The following is a 27,206-nucleotide window of genomic DNA, read 5'->3' as shown; positions in this document are numbered from 1 at the left end:
GCGGCTCTTGGGGGCTTTTCCTGCCTGCCTCCCCCCTGCATTCGCTCCATAGGACGCACACACATTTTCCCTTGCTTTTTAGGAGGGAAAAAGTGTGTCCTATGGTGCGAAAAATACGGTATTTCATAGAACTGGGACTATCCCACTGAGGGCCTTTCCACACATCACTTATAATGGTATACTTGCTGCTTAATCTGACATTTTAAAAAGTGAATTTGGAGCTGAATGTCTGCACCTGTTATTAGAGAGTGAGAGTCCCATGTTAATTGTGTGTAATACGCAAATTGAGAAAGATTTTGTGGCTGTGGTCACACCCCTTATCTAGCCTTGTGTTCTTTGAAGAAGTAAATGTCAGAGTTATGAGCTTGCACAGAGGGAATATAATGCCCAGTGTTCTAGAATTTAAATTTATGGGAGTATAACAGATTAGAAGCGGTTAGAAGAGAGAAACTACTTGTGTTTGTCTAAGCTACAGCTTATTCCTGAACCTCCATCACTATCTGCCATATCTGAAAAACTCACAAAGTGATAGCTCAAAAGGGAAGTGCTATGAAGCAGTTGTTTCCAAAAGAATGCCTATCAACTGCTACCTGCTACTTTTTGATATTAAAAGAATTATGTATACCATAAATATTATCCATCTCACAATGAATATGCATAACAGTACTATATCACAATACTAAAATTCATCTCAAAAGAAAAAGAAAAAAGTCATAATTTGCCAAAGTGATACGCTTTTCAACTAAGCCCTTTTTAAGAATGTGTACTGAAGTGGCAAGCAAATAGATTAGATTATCAACAGCCCTTCTGCACAATTAATATTCTCATAACTGATGTAGTAAGATGAATACAATTTCAAGTGTTTAAAGAATAACCTGAGCTTCCAAAACAGAATGATAGAAAATAATTGGTTTGAAGAAGAAAAGAAAGACATTACTGTAGCATTTGCCCTCACCAACATTTTAATTTTCTGATCAGAGAAGACAAGCAGGCAAACTATAAGAGAATAACCAGAAGTACAACCTCACAGCCCTACTAAAGAAAATACAGGTTTCTGTCATTATCAGATAAGCTAGAAATCATTTTAAGTACAGTACGCTAATAACCAGAAAGAATTGTGAAAAGAAATTTAGACAAAGAGACCCCTCTTTTCTCTTGCCTGCATTTTTTTATCATAGCATCATTAACAATTCTTATAAAATTAACACAAACAACAAAAATGGAAAAAACTAAATGGGGAAAAGTGCAGTAGCAGAATTCAAACTACGCACTATGGGGTAGAATATAGGTACTGTGGGTCTGGAGAAATCCAGGTTCTAACCTGACTCAGTCACTATTTCTCAGTCTATTCTTCATATGGCTGTTGTGTCCCTCTGTGGTGTCAATTTGTTTAACTATCTTATGCTAGTGCCTTGTTTACAAAGGTACTCTTAGTACTGGAGTCTTGCATATCAGATTATTTCTTTTACAAAGGCTGTCATACTATTTGTATATCACAGGAGTTAACAGCAGTTGAGAGTCCACCTACCACTAAGTGCTACAGCAGTTGCTAGCAGTAATTACAGGTTCTGTAGAGCACTGGGAAGTGTTTATATATTATTCAGGTACTAGCAATTACATACATAACAAGTCACCTTGAATATGAAGGCAGAAAAAGTTCTACCTAAGGAGCTATGTTAGTTCATGGAAATAAATTGCTTGACTCTGATATACCAATAATAGTTTGGAAGGACTGCTGGTGTTATATTACTAGGCATTGGAAGGAAGTATTCACAGTGAATATGTTTTTCACTGTTGGTCTATTATAAATGGTAATCTTATTACTGTGTGTCATGCAAAGCTAAATTCCCCATATGTTCTCCTGTGATGCATCAGCTCCCACACTGATCCATAGAACTCCAAACCTGCCATAACAAGTGGAGACACTGGGGATTAAAAGTTGCCTCTGCCTCCTGTGTCAGTGAGAGAGTCTACTCAGGCAATGCCACTCATGGGAGCAAGGTATGAATCTAATCCCTCTGCATTTTAATGGAGTTTTAAAAAATAATAAATAAAAAAAAACATGTCAATCGGGTTTTGTAAATAAATTGCAGTGCCAAAGAGGAAAGACCTTTAAAGAATAGTCAAAAGAAATTACTTCTTCACACACTGTATAGTTAAACTACCACAAGATGTTTCAATGAGAATTTCCAGTATTGGAAACAGTAAGCCTCTGAATGCTGGTTTCTGGGGAACGTGAGTGGGGAGAATGCTTTTACACTCATGTATTGATTGTGCGCTTCGTGTAGGCACTGTGAGAACAGGATGCTAGACTAGATGGGTTTTTGGTCAGGTACAGAGGTGCTCTTCCTATGTTATTAAGATGGTAGTGTCATGGACTGGCTGGACACAGAGGAATGGTGGGCACTAGCTGGTGAACCCCCAAGGCTCAGAACCTGGGGATTGGTAGTGAGATAACAATGTGTGGTCAGAGGGAGAAGCCTGGGAAGAGTAGCTGCTGGAAGCTGGAGAGGTAACAGGGTTTAGTGAGCAGGGAGAGCCTGTGGCAGAGAGAAGACCAGAATCCAAGGCGGAAGCAGGAGAGGAGGGAGCCCAAGAGTCAGGCTGGTGAAGAAGCCAGGGTACCTCCCCCTCCTGCTGTGCCAAGTTCCCCTCCCCCCCCCCGATGCCCCAAGACCTGATAAGGTATAAAAAGGGATGAGCAGAGACAAGTGTGTCTTTGTTGTCTCAGATTGTGTCAGGGCTAGAGTTAGATGCAGGTCAGCACGAAAGTATTAAGTCATTGATGCCAGTGAACTATTTATTCAAGTAAACTATAGTACAGTTCTGGCCTAGTGGTCTCAGCAGCCCTGCGTGGTAGTTCTTGCCCTGATGACAGAGTTGTGAGGACTGAATTGCACATCCTTTTCTTTCCTGGTACAAGGTCTCTGTTTTCCCACCCCTGTCTAAGGCTCCTCCTCTCCAGTGCTATTCCCATGCAGTCTCAAACTGCATCTGTGAACAACTAATCTCTGTTCTGCTTTCTTCATTTTTCTGTGCGTTCTTGGAGACCAGCGGGGAAGGAAGCTGGTTGCAGCAGGAGGGAGAGACTCTCTTGATTCTTCAGCAGCCTCTTGACTCCCCTCCTTTACAGCCTCTACTTCAGTCTCAAAGTCTGGACTGCACTCTGTCACAGACTCTAAACCCTGTTGCTCTTCCAGCTTCCGACACCTCCTCTCCCAGTCTTCTCTCTCTGACCACTCACCATCATCCCACCACCAATCCCCTGACTCTGAGACCTCTTCCCATGGGGGTTTAGCTGGGGTTTCCCAGCTGGTGCCTCTCACCACTCCTCTGCATCCAATCAGTCCATGACAGATTGCTTGGGAAGGACCCAGGATGAAGGAGATTTAGGCAGCTGTGGGAAGGAGGGGACCTTTAGTCTCCACAACTGCCTCATCGGGACAATATCTACTGAGAAGAGTTGTTGTGCTAATTAGATCTGGCACTGCTCAGCAGACTTACTCTGTGTGATTTATTCCTGACACCCATTCCTGACAGGTACCTATTAATTCTTTCAAACTATAGATCAGGGATAGGCAACCTAAGGCCCATGGTGAGATGCGGCCCAACTGCCTTCTCAATCTGGCCTGCGGATGGTCCAGGAATCAGCGTGTTTTTACATGAGTAGAATGTGTCCTTTTATTTAAAATGCATCTCTGGGTTATTTGTGGGGCCTGCCTGGTGTTTTTACATGAGTAGAATGTGTACTTTTATTTAAAATGCATCTCTGGGTTATTTGTGGGGCATAGGAATTGATTCATTTTTTCCTTCCAAAATATAGTCCGGCCCACCACATGGTCTGAGGGACGGTGGACCGGCCCACAGCTGAAAAAGGTTGCTGACCCCTGCTATAGATACTAAAAACTGACAGTTCCCTACCCATCACAGGGTTATCTGAATCATGTTGGAAAGTCCAGCGCAGTGAGGCAGTGTCGCACTGTCACCCTGCTGGTAGCGGTGCCACTCTCACATACAAGGATGGTGTGGGGAGGAGAAGGGTGACAAAGAGACGGGACCTGCATGGGTGCACTGGAACAACCATGCTCCCACTAGTGCACCCAGCCTGTCTGCCCTACAGTAAGCAGCAACAGCACTATCAGAAGGGCAAAGGCATGGCACCATCCCACCACACTGGCTGCTCCTGAATCATGTTTACCACAAATACAAATTCAACAGTCCACAACTGGATTTATTTTTTATAATACTTAATAGTTTAGAAGACAAATTCCAGAGAGAGTATTAGCAGTGTTTTCCACTGTAGTTTTTCAAGGAATGAATATTGTGGTTCGAGGACCCGAACCCCGCGCAGTGGAATGAAACACAAGGACACGTGATATAAGGTTAATGGGCAAGAAAAAGGCCACAACTTTATTGATTACAGCAAGTGAAAAGGTATTGGCTTAGGCATTGGATTACGTCAGCTGACTCCACCCACTCGGAGAGGGGTGAGTCTAAAAAACAAAGGGGGTTTATTCACCAGTAGGTGGAGCCTGTTGATGCTAATCCAACTATAAGCTCTCCCCTGATGTCACCGAGGGTCGTGCCATGGCCTCCCGCCAAGCAGGCATCGGACAGAATACACGACCGCCGGATTCCTTTAACGGAATACCCAAAAATTGAAGGCGCAGGCGATGGCCACACCTAGCCCTTCGACACCCCATTATTCCAATGCCTAACCTACCCACCAATACCACGAAAGTTGTGACGATTGCTACGACGGGACGACAAAAAGCGAGGGCTGAAGGCTGGCGCCGCAGCAATTTAGGCTGCTGTACACACCCCCTTGAAGGCACCTGGTTGGGTGCCTGGCCGGGGGCGTGGGCGCCAGCCAGGTGGGTGGGAGGTTTGAGGCGGAGTGCTTGAGGCGGAGTCCGGCTCCCGGCCACAACCACTCCCCTCTCTTGCAGGGAGGAGAGTCTATAGCGTACAAACATATTGAAATTCAAAAAAAAAATAAGATGCATAGTCCTTTATAGAAACCTAGCAGGATATAAGAAAAACCGAATTCCAATACTGAATTGCACATCCTTTTCTTTCCTGGTACAAACCTTACTTGAAAGAGCCTTCACCTTTTCTTAACAATTACGGTACTATCATATGCTACAAAATCTTGTGATAAACCTCAGAAATTATACTGGCTACTTGGATATCTCATTAGACTTTTCTTACCCTTTTGTCTCCAGGCTAATAAGAAAAAAAAAATCTAATCTACAGCCTTCTAAACGCTAAATTAGATCTAATGAGAGGGCACTTTCCCAACTGTTCAACAGCAGGTTTCAAGCCAATGCAAGCTTTTTATGGTTCAGACACCCAGGGATGATGACAACACATTAAAGACAGTTTAAAAGTCAAATTCAAATTATTTAAATAACTTGAATATATATATATATATATATATATATATATATATATATATATATATATATATATAATGAAAACATTCAAATCCCACTCCAAGAAGTAAGTTTTTGTAACTGCTATTAGGCTGGTATCATCAGATTAGGCTAGAGAAGGCTCCCCACCCCATTCTTAGCTCTTATACTAAAGTAAGAAACACATTACAAAATAAGACAGAATTGAAACAACATCTTCATCTTTTGCAATCAGAAGCATGTCACATTTTTAATAACAGACTCTGTCTGCTCCTTTTCTACTGAACACACACGTTAAGCCTGAAGCGTCCGACCAGTTGGTAACAACCATTTGGCAACTAATGCTGAACCATTCTGGCATTTTCAGAACCTAACCAGTTTAGTGTATGTATGTATATATATGTCCTTAGAGCAGCTCTCTTCAAATAAAACAGCATGGTGAAGTTAGCATAATTTATATTTACCCTTATATCCTGCCAGAATAGTTTGTGACTTTATGAGTCATATTTGCACTAGGCTCCGCAGTGGGAATGTCAGCATTTATGACTTATCCATTCAACATATTTTTAAAAAAAGTTGCTGCAAAGAATTAACAATATATACCTTGTCTACACATTAATCAAATTAGATGGATACCTAATGATACAATTTTTGCATATTTTTATATGTTACTTCTGCTATATATATTTATCTTATTTTATCTTATCTTATCAAAATAACAATATCTCACTACCCCCTAGCACCACTCAGTCTCATTATAACAATTTATAAAATTGCCATTTCATAAAAATAGAAATGAAAAACTATCAGCCAAAGGGACAGGATTTTCCACTTCATGCTAAATGCACTTCATGTCCATCATCTATCACAGACAGTGTTCTTTTTTATCAAAAGCCAGCAGGATGCATAAATAGCAAGAGAGACTCATATATAATTAACTTATCACAACCAGAATACGGAGTTTACATGCCAGCAAAAACAATCCTAGCAAGACATCTACACCAGTCATAAGCCTAGAATAAATCTCTGTAACAAATGGGATGTTAGCACATTTAGAATAGCAACAAACTTTGCAACTACAATTCTATAGCATTCTTTACTAGCCATACTTTGCTAACAGGAAACAAGAAGGAAGTTGTAGATGCAACCTGTACAGTTACCACCTGTTTCAAACAAAATGACAGCACACCATTTCAATAAGAACCACCGCTTCAATTTGCTAGCATTTGTAGATTGCAATGAAAAAGAAAATATGACAAAAGAGGATTATTGGGCATCTTATTGAAATGGTTATTGACTAGCTTGTGGGTACTCCTAGGTATGGAGTTGTTATTGGAGGTCCACTGCTCTGCATGGACTTGGATATATGCTGGGAAAGCGCTTCATGTCATTCCATCTCTGAGTGAAATCTGAAGTGCCATAGCTACTCAACAGTTCATCATTGAATATTCTTGCCTCTGATTTACAACCAACAACACCATTGTTCAGCTTTCACCACAATCTGCAAACCCATCTCTTTTTTATGCATTTGGAGAGGATTGGGGTTGAGATATTGGGCCACCTGGAATTGTTATAGGAAGCAGATTAAGTTACTGAGGTTGAGATGCATCTGATCAATTGAACAGTGTTGTCAAACACTGGGCTATGGAATTCTGGCCTCAAATAACACTTTCAAATAACCTTTACTTATCTCTTTTTCAACATTTTAAAGAAACAAAAGGACCTAATGCATGGAGTTTCTATGAAGATCATAAACCTGAAATTGTAAAGCAATGTCCCTCATACTTTTCTATGTAGAAAAAAACCAGCATTTTCTCTTTACTTTCTGACTTCTTATATTGCTATACTACTATGAAATAGCTCTCTATTAGTTATACTAGAATGTTCTAGTGATGTTAACGCACAGCTCTTGGGAAAACTGCTAAACAAATTTTCTGTTCTCTTGCTGATTGCACTTGACTAGTAGTTAATGCTTTGTCCCAAAAGAGAATTTCAAGCTAGGACTTCAAGTTAGACATAAATTACTAATAAACTAAGACTACTTTGCCAATATAATTATGACATTTGAAATTCCGCTGGCTTCACATACCAGTCTTACCACATAGGAATAATGGGCTTCAATTAATTTTCAATGCACAAAGTAACCAGCCTGCTTCTGCTAGCTGAAATTAGAGCAATAAATATCTATGAAGTTTTATAACAACAAAAGAAGTAAGGATAATACTCACAGCAACTGTAGAGACACGAGCCCATCAAAAAGACCCTTGGGAATCTCTGTGATCTTATTTCCATAGAGCACTCTGAAAAATATGAAGAGGCAAATTAAATAGTGCAAAGGTGCACTACTTACAACAAATCTTATGTTTAGCCACATTAATTTTTCTATCATTCTCCTCTTTATCAAGAGTTAATTCACTTAAACTGCTAGCTATCAATAAAATAAGACTTGCAGGTAAATTAAATGTTTGGAAAAACTTTTGAAAATTGAATAAAGGATTGTTACCTGCTTTATTTATGTCATAAAACATTTTCAAGATCGTGTTTGCTCTGCATCAATTTTTGGTTTATCATTTAGGCTTAGTGGGGTGGTTAAATGGGAGTGAAAATTTCATTTATGTATCTTAGCCTCTCTAGCCTATAAACATATATGAGAAAATAAAGTGACATCAATTTTTGAAAAGTTGAACAAATAAAACTAAATAACTGTTTTGGGATCTAAAGTTATCATCAATTGCTTGGGGATACTGATGGATAAGGAAAGAGGATATTACCTCCAAGACTAAAGTGAATGCACAGGCAATCTTCCCACATACAAACCAAAATTGGAGACAACTTTTCATATTTGCATTATGAGGCAGCAGCAACTTACTTCACTTATATTCAATGCAATCCTATGTATGTTCTATCATAAATAAATCACATTATGTTAAATGGTGCTGACTCCCAAATAAACGTCCAGTATTGAAGAGCAAATAAGAATGTTACTGGAAAAAAGATTTGGGATTTGAAATTGAGGAAAGCAAGAAAAGAAATTGGAGACCTGAAGAAATGTTTGCATTAGGATCTCAGAGCCTGTCCTATTGAGATGACAATTCCTAAAGGAGACAGCACTGCTCTACTATATTTAGCATTGCACATGCCCATCACCAAACAATTGGCTGTCAACGCAGCTGAGTGTCACAACCCAGAAGCAGAAAGACCACTCACACCATAGTGTGATTTTCAAAATGGATTTTTCCTTATCTCATAACCTTTTTCATTGTGCGCTGGGGGCAGTGAAAAATGGTAAGAAAAAGTATATGGTGATTGCTTCACAAATGTTCCTTTTCCTTTCTTTCTTTTTGTTTTGCTGGGTATCGATGTCCAATGTTTTGCTCCATCAACATTTTCTAGTACATTTTGGCTCATTATTCAGGAGTAGTTTTAAACATTCTATTTAAGTGTTAGATTAGCATAATCTAAAGTCATCTATTTAGCTTTCAAAAAGGATCTGAAATACTTTACAAGTTCCAGAAGGAAATGCTAAGAGGAGTGGTAAAAGATAAAGAGGCATTCATTGGCTTATACTAAGAAAATGTTGCAGGAATGTTAGCTAACAACTGCTCTGGATATTAGATACCTTAAGGAACAAACATTATGTGTCTAGCATAATTGAAGAAATCCTAGTCAAATAATTTGAGGTAAAAATGATTACTGCAATGCTCTATCATCAGAATCATTCAGCAACATATTCCTTCATCTCTGGCATCCCCTCAAAAATGATAACACATCCTCACTCATTAGGTAATAATGTAGTTGTGAATGACATGCCAAAGGCTAACCACCATGATGTATTTGGATCCAAGCTAATCTATCTTTTAAAAATGAGTTGAATCAGAAGGGGAAACAATTTAACATCTTATACATATCTGAAATAAATTCTCTTGTCAGCCCAAATCTGAGAACTGGTTTGACACATCATGTGAAATGTCTCCAGACAGTCTGGAAAAGGCCTTCTATGCTTTGGGACAGCCAAATTAAATGTGCGGAAAGCCTACTGGCACCCAGAAGTCTTAGACACAGTGTGCAAAAGATTGAGAGACCTTGGGGACAGTGATATATCATTTCAGTGAAACAGCTGTAACATATCCCGAGCCATAAATATAATGAAAGAAAGAAGAAACTGATGCTCATTTCAAATCCAATACTAATTCACTAAAGACCCCACTGAATTAAATGAAATTTATTTTAGTTTTGTTAGCACATTCAGGGCTAAGAGAGAATTCACATAACACAAAGTCTCTTTAGCCCCTACTCTTGATCAACGTTTGAAAAAAGCAAGCTAATCCTACATATTTCTTAACTCAAAGATAAAGAAACTCATTATAACAGGGCTTGTTCAAGAAGCAGCATAGATTAGCAAATAATTTTTAATGGTCAGTACTATTACAGAAAAAACCCTGTCCTGGAAATTTCAATATTACAATCAATTACTGCTATTCAAACCATGAAAATGAGAACAAAGCAGATTTTAGAGAACTGTTAAGTGTTGGATCATTAGACACATTTAGCAGTTGTAGTGAACAAGCTTCAAACTTGCCTATCAGATTAATAAACACAGTTCTGCACCATCATTCACAATTTTGTGATGGGTGGGTGTCTGGTTACAACCTACAGTGATCAGGACATCATGTATCATAAATTAAAAGAAGACATACAATAGTAAATAACAGGACAAGGAACTGTTTAAATGTAACTAAATAATGGAATAATTTTGGCTTGAATCCAAAGATCCTACTGTGCAACTCACATGGCAAAGTTTCTCCCTTCCAAGTCTGCAACTCTGGTTGCAGAAAAGCTGCTCTAGAAGGCTGGTCCTCTGGTAACAAGTTTCAAGGAATAGAGATTAACTGTTGTTACTACCAACACTGCTTTTGACACTAAGTAAAAGGAATATACAAAGAGTGTACTAGGTGTTTTTTTTAGAGGCCTAAATATCTAACCTTCATAGGGTATTCATCTATAAAAGGCATCTACGAGTTGCATAAACAATGGCACCTTCAAGTCTGTCTGATCAATTTCCAATTTAAGAAAGATTAGGTTCTTCTCACAAGGTGACAATTGCACTGGGAAAAGGAAAGCATCACCAACCAATACTTGATCTATTTATTTTTAAGACTCTCCAAATCTCCTATCCAAGGTTACCCTCTACTTACAGCGAGGTGAGTGATTTCAAGCCCTGAAAAGCATCTGATGCAATATCCGATATTTGATTCTTGCTGATATCACTGTAAGGATACACAAGGGAAGAAGACAAGGTACTCATGAAAACACAATTTACCAATGCGCCCTAAGCTTTTAAAAATGATTTATCTTTAGATAACAGCAGCACACAGTTCTGCTCCACTTAAAGTTCTTAATCCTGTGGAAAGAGAGATGTGAATTCACTGAACACATAGTGACTATGGTACAATGAACTTCATTTTAAGGGTGGCATCACTACTATCTTAATTATAGCTCATACAACTATACTGACCTTCATATACGGTTCTATATTTTCTATATGAGCAATACATGGCTGAACTAAAAAATCTAGCAGTGCTTAAAAGGATAGCAAGAACTCTCCATCTAGTAAATTCTCTGTTGCATATTTATAAACACAACATCTATTTTTTCTAAGAGGGTCATAAAACACAAGGAAACCTGCCTAAATTATTACACTGGAATGCCATTTATATTTCTATAAGCCTAATTATATAAATGCAAACACTGAATACATCTGCAATCCTGCACACACTTACCTGGGAGTATGTCTGATTGAACTCAGTGGGGTTTACCTCTGGGTGAACATGCATAGGATTGCATAGCATGGAAACCCATTTATAGGTAGGCAAAAAAAGGGAATGAACTCTCTAAGTTTCCAAGCTCCTTTATTCATATTTGAACTCACAAAAGAAACATGAATAAAAGAAACAAATAGTATGGTAAAGCAGTATGTGTTGCACTGTGAAAAGCCAATTATCTCTCCCTGGTACTGGGAAGTTGGGCTTTAACTTACAGGTGTGCTGGAAGCTATAGGGTGGATAGTTATGCATTGCATCAACACAAAAGGATACAAATGTGCATAAAATTTACATATGGGGTATACAGATGCAAATTTAGAAATAATTATTATATTTTAAACAGAAATACAATACATCTCAGCATAGTGAGGAAGACACCAGGTGACTTGTGTAATTCAGTCTACTGACCAATTGCTGCTAACTGTTAGTAGACAACTTCAATGCTCCTGTTCTCTTTTTTAATGAATATTTATTTTTAAACCAGACTTAAACTGGACAACCCTCAAACAGAGAATTGTACCCTGACAACCCTTCAAAAGAGAGGATTGTCCTTAAAGTAGGACACATGGCCAACCTAGTAGAGTCCCTGCAATAAACAGATCATCCCTCATTATAATTACACTTCTGTCACCCCATTTGCTGTTCCTTAATAAGGATTGATCGTCAATCCCTTTCTCCTTCTTGTGAGTTTAAAAGGCTCCCTCTTTAAATTCACTTCAGTGGTTAAAATTTTTTACACAGTGTTGTTAACTGCCATTCAAATTTTCACTAACAGCTTAGAATTATTATAGAACAGAAGCAATTTATTTAGACCCATACAAGTTTGTAAATAAAACTCTTGTTTGGGGATTTAATGAGAACACCACCTTTTGTAACTTTGATTTTCAATTTTACCACTGTAAAACACACACACTTTTTATTCTCTTTGAGATAGGCTCCCTACATATTTGCAACAATTTGAAAGGAATAATTTTTTTAGACAACCTTTGAAATCTCTTTACAAAATAAGCAATCTCCACAACCTGTAATTATACTGTATATATTGAGTAGCATATGCGCAGGCCTGATTTTTTGACATACACCTGGCACCACTTAATTTTGTAGCTTTTAAACCATTATAATAGTGCAGCAGCAAAGCATGCTATACTATTAACACAGACCCCAGTGTCTGTGACAGCCTGAAATCTGCACCTACAATAACCTCAATATTTTATACTTTGGTTTACAGATTTTAAATTATTAAAAAGTTTTCTATCTATTTTAAGATACAGATTAGCCTTTTCCTGAAATATTTCATGAAATTTCTGTTCTGTAATGTTCATATGGAATTGATTTCTAATAATATATTGCCTATGTTGAAAATACAAGAAATGAGGAATAGTTCTGTTTGTTTTGCTGTGCTTGTTTTATCACTTCTGTCATCCTTCTAAAAAGGTGAACTTGGAAGAGAATGCAACCAATTTCACAGAAGATTCTCTTGGCAGTAGTAGAATTTCTTAGATGCTGGGTGTGTGTATCAGTCATAGAATATGAGGTACCATATGCAGCCTTATTCATAAACAGTAGGGTTTCTTTGAAGCATAATGCTGCAAAGTAGCCCGAGATTGGTAATTTCAGAAAAGCTGAAGCTTCTGAAGTAGCCAGCACCTACATATCTTTTTCTACAGGTGCACCACAATACGATGGCCATTTTCTAGTGAATAAGCCCCACTATAGTCAACAGGGCTTAAGTCCCAGGAAGTGTGCCCAAGATGGGATATCTTTCCGACATTAAAAAAAAAGAAATCTGGAATCTGTTCCATTCACTATCAAGCATGTATTATTGCTTTCAAACCAAATGAAACACCAGCAGGCCTGCTAGTGACTTTCTCTGACATTTTCCTAGTAGATTTGAACATAAACTTAGCCATGCTTTGCCTTCTGTTACTACTAACATCAATTTAAAGTACGTAATTGTACTGAAGTTGTTGAGTGTTTCCCAGGCTAACATTGGCGTAGGTGTATTACAAAAAGAACCCCAGCCTCACTATACTTCCATGGAGATTAAATCTATTTCCTCTCAAACATAAAAAGCACAATATTACTATATGTATTTGGAAATTGCTCTTACAAGAACTGTCTTTTCAGCTCTAAGCCAGTTGCTTAAAACTAGAAATAGGAAGAAAAACATAAGCCAGTTTCCTCCAAGAAAATGCATTTCATGATAAGGACAGTAATGTGATAGAAGCAGATAGAGCTGTTATTAATGGCTTAACTATCATGCATTGTTACCCACACTGTCCTAAATAAAAATATTATTGGTTTCATTCACATGGGCCTTATACCATATGCCTTGGTATCAAACTGATAGTGCCACAAATACATTAGCTGGATCCAGTTCTACATGTTCATGAGATGTTTTCCTATCCTCTTTCATTTCAGCAACTTAGTTATTGTTGTTGCTTTCAGATCAGATATGGTCCTAAAGTAAAAGCTAGAAGAACATGAACTAGAATAATTGACAGTATTCAAGAACAGCCTATGTGTAGGTGATATTTATTGCCCTTATGATACATGCTGCTCTGGAGGTCCTTCCAGTTGCATAAATAGCAGCTTGCCCATGTGGCTGCCTCACTGGAAAGTAGCTTATCAACTGCAAGCATTGAAAATATTTTATATACTGTATTAAACTACTTAAAATACTTACATTCTTTTTAATTTCTTGTACTGCGAGAAAGCTCCAGGAGGAATGTTTTTGATAGAATTCTGCTCCAAGCGACTACAAAGAGAATTAAACACATTAATGCCAAAAAGGCAAAGCCACAGGGTAAATCTTTAGTATTTATTTTTAAATATACCTGACACTTAAAACCACAAAAACAAAACAAATATTTAAATGCTATTAAAACTTCTCAAGATTCTAGGCAAAAGCAAAGCAGACATCATCATCATCATCATCATCATGTGTTCTAAAGATGGGGGTGTGGGAGGAGTAGACTATCCCATAAGCTTTCTATAAATAATAATATGAGTCCATTGTCAATATTACTTCCCTGTTCTTATTACCAACAGAAGTCTATCCAGATGTTAAAAACAAATCCAGGAAAAGTCTAGAATGGCTCTGAGCTTTTAGCACAAACAAGAATTCATAGAATCATAGAGTTGGAATAGACCACAAGGGCCATCGAGTCCAACCCCCTGCCAAGCAGGAAACACCATCAGAGCACTCCTGACATATGGTTGTCAAGCCTCTGCTTAAAGACCTCCAAAGTAGGAGACTCCACCACACTCCTTGGCAGCAAATTCCACTGTCAAACAGCTCTTCCTGTCAGGAAGTTCTTCCTAATGTTTAGGTGGAATCTTCTTTCTTGTAGTTTGGATCCATTCCTCCGTGTCCGCTTCTCTGGAGCAGCAGAAAACAACCTTTCTCCCTCCTCTATATGACATCCTTTTATATATTTGAACATGGCTATCATATCACCCCTTAACCTCCTCTTCTCCAGGCTAAACATGCCCAGCTCCCTTAGCCGTTCCTCATAAGGCATCGTTTCCAGGCCTTTGACCATTTTGGTTGCCCTCCTCTGGACACGTTCCAGTTTGTCAGCGTCCTTCTTGAACTGTGGTGCCCAGAACTGGACACAGTACTCCAGGTGAGGTCTGACCAGAGCAGAATACAGTGGCACCACAGAATCTTCCCTGGTATTGATGTCAGACTGACTGGGCGATAATTATTTGGGTCCTCTCTTTCCCCCTTTTTGAAAATAGGGACAACATTTGCCCTCCTCCAGTCTGCCGGGACTTCGCCTGTTCTCCAGGAATTCTCAAAGATGACTGCCAGTGGTTCTGAGATCACATCTGCCAGTTCTTTTAATACTCTTGGATGCAGTTCATCTGGCCCTGGAGACTTGAATACATCTAAACTAGCCAATTCTTGTACTATCTCCTTAGTTATTCTGGGCTGTGTTTCCTCTGCTGAATCATTTGCTCCAAATTCTTCAGGTCGGGCATTGTTTTCTTTATCGGAGAAGACTGAGGCAAAGAAGGCATTGAGGAGTTCAGCCCTTTCTGTGTCTCCTGTTTGCATTTCACCATCTTCTCCTCTGAGTGACCCCACTGTTTCTTTGTTCTTCCTTTTGCTACGGACATACCCATAAAAGCCTTTTTTGTTGCTTTTAGCCTCTCTAGCAAGCCTGAGTTCATTCTGTGCTTTAGCTTTTCTGACTTTGTGTCTACATGTGCTGGCTATTTGTTTGAATTCCTCTTTGGTGGTTTCCCCCCTTTTCCATTTTTTTGTACACATCCTTTTTTAATCTTAACTCAGTTAAAAGTTCTTTAGATAGCCACCCTGTGTCTTTAATATAGTCTACAACCATTTATAAACTACTTCAAATAGTTTAGGTACAGTGAACTGTGTGAAGAGATGCCCTTGAAGGTACCTTCCAGTCTTACAATTCAATTATTTGTTTTGTTCTGCCAAGAAACAGCTACTTTGCCCTTTGGGAGCTTTATTTTTAAGGCTTCAACAACTGTTCAGGTCAAAGGACAAGAGCAATTTCCTTCACTCTCTCTAATAAAACAGCAAAGCCTAAAGAGAGTGCAGAGAAGCCTGATGGATTCAAAGATATTTCTCTGAACATTAAGAGCAAGTCCGTGTATGCTCTGGCTTAGACCAGACACTCAACAAAACGGCTGAAAACAGCAAGGAAAAAGAAAGATGCACTTAAGGTGACAAATGATCTTCTAGGGTCAAAACCCCACCTGGAATTCTGTCCTAATCAATCCCAAGGTTCAGCACTTTTTGTCATCTCCTTAGCTGGCACCTGAGCACTTCACACACATGGTAAGACTGCAATGCATGTATATATATATATATATATATATGTGTGTGTGTGTGTGTGTGTGTGTGTGTGTGTGTGTGTATGTGTGTGTGTGTGTATAGAGAGAGAGAGAGAGAGAGAGAGAGAGAGAGAGAGAGAGAGTACCTAACACAGCTTTTCTAAAACCAGATCACATTACTGGGAGCAACAAAACCATACAGAGTAATACTGATTGCTGATTAAGTAAGACATTCATATCAATGTAGGTTCCAGCTATCTCCTTTAACTGGTGAAAAGGGGGGAAATGTTTGCTAATGGGAGCAGCTTACTATCATTTTCCCAGTTTGAACAACATCTTAGCTAACAGCTATGTTACTGTGGCCTAATCGTTTGTCAAGACTGCCTGTAACACAGACAAATGATTAAACCGGACAGAAAAAAAGAATGAGGCATCAGTACTGATACTTTTTAGCTGTCAAGTAAGTGGAGCCTCCAAATGAGATAGCCTTGCTCTATTAACAAGCAGTGCTGTGCTCTCTTTTGGAAGTGCCAGAGCTCATCCCTTCCATAGTAGGAAACTGTGAATAAACTGTAGGCCAGATTGGTAAAATAAGTAAGCAAGCTTGTCATGTTCTCTGGTTGCACCTTTCTGGTTAGCATGGCTAGCTGTGGCCTCTTTTTGGAAGACAACAGCTTCTAAAAGTACATTTTAGAGAAAATAGGGGATGAAATTAAATACATGTTTTCAGTACATTATGTACTGCAACTGATGCAACAAGGAAGGCAAAGCAGGATCAAAGGGATAGTCTGCTCCAAGTAGTTAGCAGAAGACACAAATGTGCATGTATGGATAAGTGGACATGCTACAGTGCCTGATGTGATGATATCAGTGTATTTGGCCTTGCTGAAGCATTTCCAGAGCAGAAACCTAATGGCTCATTGTGCAATGCCAGAATGTATTAGGGCTCATTATCTCTTCAGCCTGAAGTTGAATAGTTGAGTGGGTATAGAGTAGCATCCACTCTCTTGCATGCAGCAGGGGCCAGGAGTGATTCAGACATGCACTGTCAACACTTGAGGATTGCAGCATATGTTAATGACTTCCATCACTGAATGGGCTATCATATATCAACCACTGTGGAAAGAACAAAAGTTTTCCGTTGGAAAGCACTGTGTTTGAATTTGCGATCTCAAATGATAACAAATCACCTGTGGTCAATTAAAGCAGAATGTTGGTAAATGGAGTCCACACATGTGCCTTTAAGTCATTATATGATAAGGCATCAAGTAATGTGCATGAGTGTGAACTGGCGCAGAGAGAGAAGGCAGGAACCATCACTATAATGTCTGCTCTACCCCTGCTAGCTCACCTTCTGACACCAAACATTCCCATTTTAGTATGCATTAACTATATCTGCCACCTATTGGTGCATCGCTTCTGGTGGCAGCAGAGAGAAAGGTGGTAATTTCCCCAATGTGGCAGGAAAAAAATCAAACAGTTAGAACTGAGAACATGGTGGGGAGAGAATTAAGAGCCAGGAAATGAGTCTGATCCAGCCAACCATGCTACTAGTGAGCAAGTAAAACTATTGGTAACCATAAATAAATTATGTTAGAGGGAAAGTGTACAGAAGGAGTTGGCTACCACTGCTGAGAAGAAAAGAAAATTGATTGGTTACTGATGTCCATATAATTCCCCTCACCCCAAAGAACAAGTAGAAAATTTAAACATAAATGATTACTGAGACAAATGTGGAGGATGTGGTGGGTTGAATGAAGGCAATGTGAGCGAAATATATAATCTGCAGGAGACAACAGCTGTCATTGCGTACCTTTTCATAAAGCAAAGTGTTCAGGCTTGCTGCAGAATCCCATTGCCCCAGAGAATCTGCAGTTTGCCCAAGGCAAGTGATTTATGTGAGCCACAATGTCAGGTATATTGCTGGAATCATGCCAAGTGTGCCTTTCTTCCAGTTCTGCATTGATGTATTTATCAAGTAGTAAATGACTACATGGCAACCTACCATGCCTTTGAATACTGTCATATTTCAATATTTAATTTTAAATATGTTTATTAAATTGAAGGCAGGAAATCAATTACAAGTTACACAGGTGTAAAATTGTACAGCCTATTAGTAGCTTGATGTAGGCACAGTAAATCCGCTCCTGTCCTAACTTTGAGGGCTCTCTGGCAAGCTCCAAGTTACTAGCTGTCTTTCCAGAACTGTGAAAATGGGACCAGGCAGGTGGAAATATATTTGAGCATATTTGATCCTCGCTATCACCATGCACAGATTGAGATACTAATATATTTCCTTCCCCAGCCATGTAGGAGGATAGAAGACCAACTAATGAAGTAAGTTAATCATGGCATCACATCATTATGTCCACATAGGAAAACACAATCCACAAAAGGCATGAGACTAAAGGTAAAGGTAAAGGTACCCCTGCCCGTACGGGCCAGTCGTGTCCGGCTCTAGGGTTGTGCGCTCATCTCACTTAAGAGGCCAGGAGTCAGCGCTGTCCACAGACACTTCCGGGTCACGTGGCCAGCGTGACAAAGCTGCTCTGGCGAGCCAGCACCAGTGCAGCACACGGAAACACCGTTTACCTTCCCGCTATAAAGCGGTACCTATTTATCTACTTGCACTTAGAGGTGCTTTCGAACTGCTAGGTGGGCAGGAGCTGGGACCAAAAGACGGGAGCTCACCCCGCCATGGGGATTCAAACCGCCGACCATACGATCGGCAAGTCCTAGGCACTGAGGTTTTACCCACAGCACCACCCGCGTCCCGACATGAGACTACAGAACTCTAAAATCAAGTTGCAATTTCTAAAGGTGAGTTCAAATGATTTTTTTTGAAAGGACATATTACTGCACAATGAAATGTCCCTATTGCTATTCATTAGACCCCCCCCCATGACAACAACAAAAAATACTCCCAGCAGATGAAATGTAGATGCATCCACATTAAATGCAACAATAGTCATATTTGATTTCGATGAAATTCAATTTCAGCATTTGGTAGTACAGTTGCAGCATATCATTCTATCTGTAAGGCAGATCTCAGCGTTCTTTCGATGTTCCCATCATTTAGTCGTATGGAGAAACAGTAAGGCACACATTACTAAAAATCCAACCCCAGACCCCTATTCTCTAAGTCTTAGGCAGAGAGTACTTGAGTAATGTTTTTAAAAAACAGAGGTTTCACATACATTATGATAATCCAAAATTTGCTCTTTTGTGAAAGTAAAATAATTGAACTTTGGAACCTTGGGGTATTGCCATGAATGCCAAGTTCTTCAATTTGCAGCACAAATTCATGAATATTTCTAAACTTCTATCTACATGCTATAGAGTCATAGAATCATAGAACTGAGGAACCCTGAAGATCATTTAGTCCAACCCCCTGCTATGCAGGAATCTCAACTAAAGCATCCATGACAGATGGCCATTCAACATCTGCTTAAAAACTTCCAAGGAAGGAGAGTCTACCACCTTCCATTCCACTGCAAAGCAGCTCTTAGTGTCAGAAAGTTATTCCTGATGTTTAGTCAGAATCTCCTTTCTGTTAACTTGAAACCATTGGTTTGGGTCCTAGTCTCTGAGCAGGAGAAAACAAGCTTGCTCCATCCTCCATGTGACAGCCCTTCAGATATTTGAAAATGGTTATCATATCTCCTCTCAGTCTCCTCTTATCCAAACATACCCTGTTCCCTCAGCCATTCCTCATAAGGCTTGGTTTCCAGATCCTTGATCATCTTGGTCATCCTCCTCTGAATAACTTCTCAATATCCAGCTTAAATTGTGGCACACAGTAGTTCAGGTATGGTCTGACAGAACAGAGCAGTACTATGACTTCCCTTGATTGGGACACAATAGTTATATCAATGCAGCCTAGAACAGCATTAGCTTTTTTTGCTGCTGCATCACACTTGTTGACTCATGTTAAACTTGCAATAGATCCTTTTCACATGTACTACTGGCACGTCAGGTGTCCCCTATCTTATATTTGTGCAGCGGGGTTTTCCTGACTAAGTACAAAACTTTACATTAGTCCCTATTGAAATTAATTTTGTTAGTTTTGGCCCGGTTCTCTAATCTCTTAAGGTCATCTTGAATCCCAAAATAAGACTGGTGATAGGGAGTCTATTCCAAATTCTAGGCACCACAACCAGAAATATTTCCGATATCCACTCACTGTAAATTCCATAACAGAGGGGCAAGGGGAAGAGTTTCAAAGGAGGAGCAATGCTGGATTCATTTACAGTGAGACGTGCGGGTATAGGGCAGCATACTACTACTACTACTACTACTACTACTACTACTACTAATGACTTGCATCAAACAATATTGTCTTGTTACGATGACATCCTCTTCTTCACTTCTCCTTGCATGGCCTCTATGCCCTCTCCAAATCTGTTCTGAGGTTCCCTCAATCATCTGGAACAGATCTGAGAAGAGTGTGAGGGACACATGAGGAGCTGATGGGGAGAGGAAGTTCTGTTGCAGAGGCAGACATTCTGCATTAATGGATAACTTCATTGAATAGAACCTGTTCTTTGTAAGTTTATTGGAGATTGCTAGTGTGAATGATCATTGTTTCCCAGTTGATGTCACATTATTATTACAGGGTGAAAAGATTTGGAATTTGCAAATTCCAAAGGCCTCATATTCTTATGCATCCTGGTGCATACTGAAAAACCACATATTATGCATAAAAGCAACGTTTACAATAGATGTTCAGACTGGAATATTAATCCCACTTAATCATCCATTTAACACAATGGACTTCTGAATAGGATTGCACTGTAAATTTTGGAATATCCATTGGTAAATGGTAACTATGCTACCACTCAGTGGATTTGTAACTGGCTGACTGACCGAACCCAAAGGGTGCTCATCAATGGCTCCTCTTCATCCTGGAGAAGAGTGACTAGTGGGGTGCCACAGGGTTCTGTCTTGGGCCCGGTCTTATTCAACATCTTTATCAACGACTTGGATGATGGACTCAAGGGCATCCTGATCAAATTTGCAGATGACACCAAACTGGGAGGGGTGGCTAACACCCCAGAGGACAGGATCACACTTCAAAACGACCTTGACAGATTAGAGAACTGGGCCAAAACAAACAAGATGAACTTTAACAGGGAGAAATGTAAAGTATTGCACTTGGGCAAAAAAAATGAGAGGCACAAATACAAGATGGGTGACACCTGGCTTGAGAGCAGTACATGTGAAAAGGATCTAGGAGTCTTGGTTGACCACAAACTTGACATGAGCCAACAGTGTGACGCGGCAGCTAAAAAAACCAATGCAATTCTGGGCTGCATCAATAGGAGTATAGCATCTAGATCAAGGGAAGTAATAGTGCCACTGTATTCTGCTCTGGTCAGACCTCACCTGGAGTACTGTGTCCAGTTCTGGGCACCACAGTTCAAGAAGGACACTGACAAACTGGAACGTGTCCAGAGGAGGGCAACCAAAATGGTCAAAGGCCTGGAAACGATGCCTTATGAGGAACGGCTAAGGGAGCTGGGCATGTTTAGCCTGGAGAAGAGGAGGTTAAGGGGTGATATGATAGCCATGTTCAAATATATAAAAAGATGTCATATAGAGGAGGGAGAAAGGTTGTTTTCTGCTGCTCCAGAGAAGCGGACACGGAGCAATGGATCCAAACTACAAGAAAGAAGATTCCACCTAAACATTAGGAGGAACTTCCTGACAGTAAGAGCTGTTCGACAGTGGAATTTGCTGCCAAGGAGTGTGGTGGAGTCTCCTACTTTGGAGGTCTTTAAGCAGAGGCTTGACAACCATATGTCAGGAGTGCTCTGATGGTGTTTCCTGCTTGGCAGGGGGTTGGACTCGACGGCCCTTGTGGTCTATTCCAACTCTATGATTCTATGATTCTAACTGCCGTAAATTGATGGTAAAAAATAAAATAAATCAAAAGCAAGCTGCATGTGAGTTTTCTATCTTTGGCTGGAATAGAGCAGAGAGAGCCAAAGTGGCACTTACATTTCTACAATACTCTCCGGAAGGTTGGCTGGGATTTCTGTTAAACCCTTTCCTCGACAGTCCACAATATTGTTGCTACAAGTGCAAGCAGATGGGCAGCTGATGGAATTGGCATTGCAGGATGGAGGTTCAGCATGTGAACCTGGGAAAGAAAAGGAATCAATATCATTATTTTAAAATGTGTGTTGTGATAATCTGCCATTTATATCAGTGTGAAACAAAGCTTACTTGCCACATTGTTTATTATGACGACAACAACAACATCATCATCGGTGAGATACTTGAAGATGTACCTCTTTGCCCTGGCCTTTAATACCTGAGATGTGTGTTTTCAGAACCTACCCTATCTTCATTCAATTGACTTTATTGTGTCTTTCCTAAAGGATCCTGAGAATTAAACTTTGTTAAGAGTGTTGGGGACTGTAGTCTGTGGGTGTAAACTAAAGTTCTTAGCAATCTGCTTTACATGTATGGTGTGCTTGCAGGCAAAAAAGTTGTAAACTTTCTTCACCACAGTGTAGTTCTGAAAATGTAGAATATTGTTTCTCCTTTTAAAAACCAATCCTTTATGCTACTCAACAAACAAAAATGCAAGGAGCAAAGTCTTCCGAACTAGGGAGTGGAGGGAACCTTAGCAGGGGAACTCACACCTATTACCCTTTTACATTAAAAATAAGAAAGTACCCAAGTGAGTTACATCTTCTATGATAACTAAACACTTTAGACAATGTTCTCTTACAGAGGTTCAAAGTTATCCAGAGCTAAGAACACTAAAAGTGGCCTAAAAACTACTATTCTATCAATCAATAAAAACTGATATTTCAAGTTTAAATGTCTGTTCAACTTCTCCCAGATGCTACCTATGTTTAAGTATCATTTCTAACCAGAAACCAAAACAGATAAGTTGGGAGACTTGAAGAAAGGTTACATGTTCCCAAGTTTCATAATTATAATACTTAGGGACAAAATGCAGACTTCAGTCAGTCAGAATGTACACACAAGCTTACTGTGTATTAAATTAAACTCCAGCATTACATATACACTTGCTTATTCATTCCATTTGAATGCTAGTCAGATATAGAGCTCAGAAGGCATTCCCCTGAGAAAAGGCATCCCATTATTTGTTAATTACTCTTTCGCATTAATATGATATGAGACTACAATTGAAAAAAGACAATTTAAGTACAGAATTGTTAACACAGACCAGCAGTTCAGAAAAGACTCTGAACAAATCATAGTAATTTAAAATATATTACACAGTTTACTTGGGGCATGGCTGAACTGGCACTAGCAAGGAGTGGCATTTAAATAGGAGAAACATTAGAATCATTTACTGAGTGCTTAATATGAACATCAGTAGAAAACAACAGAAAAAAGCAAAATGATAAATTTATACTACCTGAGCAGACGTATTCTTTTTTCTGAACATCAGCAACATTAAATCCTCTCAGATGAACAGGTGCCATGCAGAACGTGAACTGCCCAACTGATCGCCTCTGACGCAGCCAATCAGAAAGCCAAGCCAAGTGGCAGTCGCAGTATAAATAATTGGAATGAAGCCGTCTAGAATGCATAGAAAAAGATTCACATCAGATCTGCAGTCTTCAAAAATGGAGGCATAATAAAACAATCTAGTCTCTATTTTATTATATGCATAGTCTTATTGCAAGCACTGATTTTGAAGCTCAACTGCGGTACACTGTCATATAATAATGTTTGTGTATTCAATGCACTGAGACTTCACAGGTTTTCAGTGATATAATGATGCTGCCATTTGGTAACTTAAGGGTGTGATCCTATACACACTTAACTGGATGAAGTCCTACTGAATGCAATGGTACTTCTGAGTAAATAAGCCATAGGGCTTAAAAATATATATACACACACAAAAATAATGGTTTAAAAAGTGAATCAAATATCAGAGATTAATGAAACAACCAACAATGTATTTTAGATAGTAATGTTGTAACAAAGCTTTTTTTTTTTACACTAGATTGTGAAATTTGTAGCGGATAGAAGAATTCAATATGTTGGGGAAAGTCATCTCAACTTCAATTTCCTACATGCAAAGAGATGCTACCAATATACCTACATCTTAAGTTTAGCAAGAGAGGTGATGAGCGATACACTGAAATTTAGGTAGTTTCTCATTAGCTTCTGAAGCAACCTTGTGTTGTATTGTCTAGCAAAAAGTTCTATATTTGAAAAATGAGGTAGCCAGAATGTGGAAATAATACTTCATCCTTTATTCAATGAGTCATGACAGGAAGACATTAAAGCAAAGTCCCCATGACAATACTGTCATTTCAGTAGGACAGGGTTGGACAGAACACTCATTTTTGACAGACAAACATTACATATTGCACTGACAAAGACAAAGTGCTGCAAAACACAGTCTAGTCCATCTCTCAAATAAATTAAGAATGTGAGAGAGCCTTATGTTAAGACAGTTGCAATTGGGTTTGTGGTGGCGCCTAAGCCGACAGTCTCTAGATTTGTATGTCTGCTAGTGGCCTACAAGGCTTTTTTCTCCTTTTTCAGCTGGGAAATTTCCAGAATTCACTTACTTACTGTGTCCAGTAAAGCTTAAGTTGCCTGACCTGCAGGGCATACTATTAAAAGCACACATATCTGTTCATCAAAGACTGGATAATTATTTGTTTTAGTGGCACAAGGAGAGAGACTAGTTTCATTCAGGCAATGTCTTTGTATAGTGAAGTGACTTTTTAGAAATATTTAATGGCTGTTAACCAGTTAAATAGTTTACTAGTGTAATTATATGGTTTTTAACTAATGAGAATATTTCAATACATTTGCATATTTCTAAAACTACAACAGAGGTACTTTCTTGAAGACTATGGAAGAACATTATATTCTTTTAAATATAAAATAACTTACAATTTAATCAACGCACTCATGAAAATAACATCAAAAGCTAAAGAGTTCCAACAATATCATGGTAAAGCTCTGATTTGAAAGACATGTTAGTCCCAATCCAGAGAAGGTTAGTTATGTACCACTACATTTACAGTTTAATCAACTGTTTACCTATGTAAGAATACTTAATCAGTTTTACTTCATGTGTAGGCAGTAGAAATAAGAGTGGTGCTTAATTATTGCAAAGTTGTGTCAGCGTCTGTACAAAGCAGTGGTGTAGTGGTAAATTACGAAGTGCAAGTACTCTTTGTAACAACTCCTATAGTCATGCCTGTTCTAGAATAGTTTGAATACTAAGTCAGCTTTTTTCCCCACCCCTCACCCCTGCTTTGCTGAACATTCAGTCTGGGGAAGAGTTCTTTCTGATGAGCTCAAAACTTGCTTACTACCTTGTGACATTTTGCAATATGTTGGTCATAATTTTTGTGTGTGAAATGTATAAAAAATAAGTAGCAATGCAACCCTTAACCATGCATGCTAATATAACCTAATTTACTTTACTTAGCTTTGGTGGGATTATCTCCGAGAAATGCTTCTTTATTTAAGATACAGATTATGGTCTAATAGTGCCCCAAGAGTTGACATTAGTGTTCATCTCATGAAATAAGTGGAAATAAGTGAAATAATCTCATGAAATAAGTGGCTTCAGTTCACCCGTGCCTGTCTTTGCTCCACCACATCACTGATACAAACACACAATTGTATTCTCACTTACCTGGGAGTGAGCCCCATTGAATGTGATGGGGCTTACTTCTGGGCAGACATGCAGTGTTGCACTGCAAGTCTGCTGACTTGATAAGACCATAATCTGTTATTGTCATTCAGAAATATGATATTACTGATGTAATACTATATTCCCTAAACAAGGCATGGTCAAACTCAGCCCTCCAGATGTTTTGGGACTACAATTCCCATCATCCCTGACCACTGGTCCTGTTAACTAGGCAGTGGCGTAGCGTGGGGGGTGCAGGGGGGGCCGGCCGCACCGGGTTAGGGGGCGCAAATCCACGGGGTAGGGGGCGCAAATTACTTGCCTTGCCCCGGGTGCTGACAACCCACGCTACGCCACTGTAACTAGGGATGATGGGAGTTGTAGGTCAACAACATCTGGAGGGCCAGGTTTGGCCATACCTTCCCTAAACAATTATATCCTATAAGAAATTGCTTCAGAGAGTCAATGTTTTGGGACGTACACAGGACTGAAATGATTCATCATAAAGGAATAACCATCTTCCTCATCTTCGATCGACCAGACTTAAAGATGTATAAAAGTACTCCTCTCCCCTTATCCCCCTTTCAGTGACCAAAGTGATCAAAGTGACTCAAGTTTTGAACTGCAAATACATTATTATTTGTGCTAAAATTGCGCAACATACAGTGGGCATTCTGGAGAGAAGTCCGGGGGGGGGGGAATCTATCAAGCCTTAACCATGTGCCTTTGATAAATAAATAGGTAATTTAAGAGGCCTCTATTACAAGTGGAGTGTGTGTGAATTGTTGCAAAGTCTTTTTAGTCTGCCTTTAATCTATATGAAAACACAGACAAATATATGTATAACTGTTCATTCATTGGTTACAGCAAGAAAGTCAACATTAAGAAAACAAGACAAATGAATGCAGGGCAATATTTTGTATAAATATAGCTGTCTCATCAAAAGGGAAACAGATAAATACAAATTAATTCTTGTCAGATCTGAACAAGGATTAAAAAATAAAGTGAAGCAGGATAACAGAAAAAGAATAAATCAACAACCCATAACATAGAATCAATAGATTAATAACCACAAAAATATAATTAAGTGCTACATGTGTATTGTACAATTTCTCTTCTTTAGAAGTCGAACTCAAATTAAATATCTTTCTTACACCCTGATCTTAAAATATTAAAAATTGAAATGTCCAAAGGCAAAATAAACCTGTGACTTAATTTGATCTGTAATGTATGTAACAGATGGGGCAAAAAAAAAAAGAAAGAAAAAAGTATGCAATGGCTATGGTAAACAACTATAAATTCTATGCATTTATGTGGCAGAGAGGAGCAGGTGCTCTGTTACCACATAGGCCTTGCCCCCCACAGTATTTCCTAACACATGTGCTAAGTGTAATTATATGTCTGCGATATGGATACCCCTAAATGTAGTTTATAGATGGCTCTGAGCAACTACGAGGCAGTGAATGGTTCAGCCATAATGAGAGGCCTGGATAGAAACTAGTGGGT

The 27,206-nt window shown here is 39.1% G+C and overlaps 1 protein-coding gene across 2 annotated transcripts in view; it reads right to left on the bottom strand.

Moving 5' to 3' along the window:
* Positions 1 to 27,206, bottom strand: part of SLIT3 (slit guidance ligand 3) — a 422,071-nt gene that overhangs the window by 124,272 nt on the left and 270,593 nt on the right. For both annotated transcript variants that reach the window (XM_081184726.1, XM_081184725.1), the window contains exons 8-12: positions 23,451 to 23,614; positions 22,052 to 22,193; positions 13,923 to 13,994; positions 10,610 to 10,681; positions 7,643 to 7,714 (exon numbers count right to left, since the gene is read on the bottom strand). In XM_081184726.1, the coding sequence (XP_081040852.1) occupies positions 7,643 to 7,714; positions 10,610 to 10,681; positions 13,923 to 13,994; positions 22,052 to 22,193; positions 23,451 to 23,614 (522 nt within the window). The remainder of the gene's footprint in view (positions 1 to 7,642; positions 7,715 to 10,609; positions 10,682 to 13,922; positions 13,995 to 22,051; positions 22,194 to 23,450; positions 23,615 to 27,206) is intronic.

Source organism: Podarcis bocagei (genome assembly GCF_964188305.1).
Source record: "Podarcis bocagei genome assembly, chromosome: 2".
NCBI classification, from domain to species: domain Eukaryota; kingdom Metazoa; phylum Chordata; class Lepidosauria; order Squamata; family Lacertidae; genus Podarcis; species Podarcis bocagei.
Note: the sequence above shows the minus strand (reverse complement) of the source record. Positions and strands in the feature narration are given on the sequence as shown.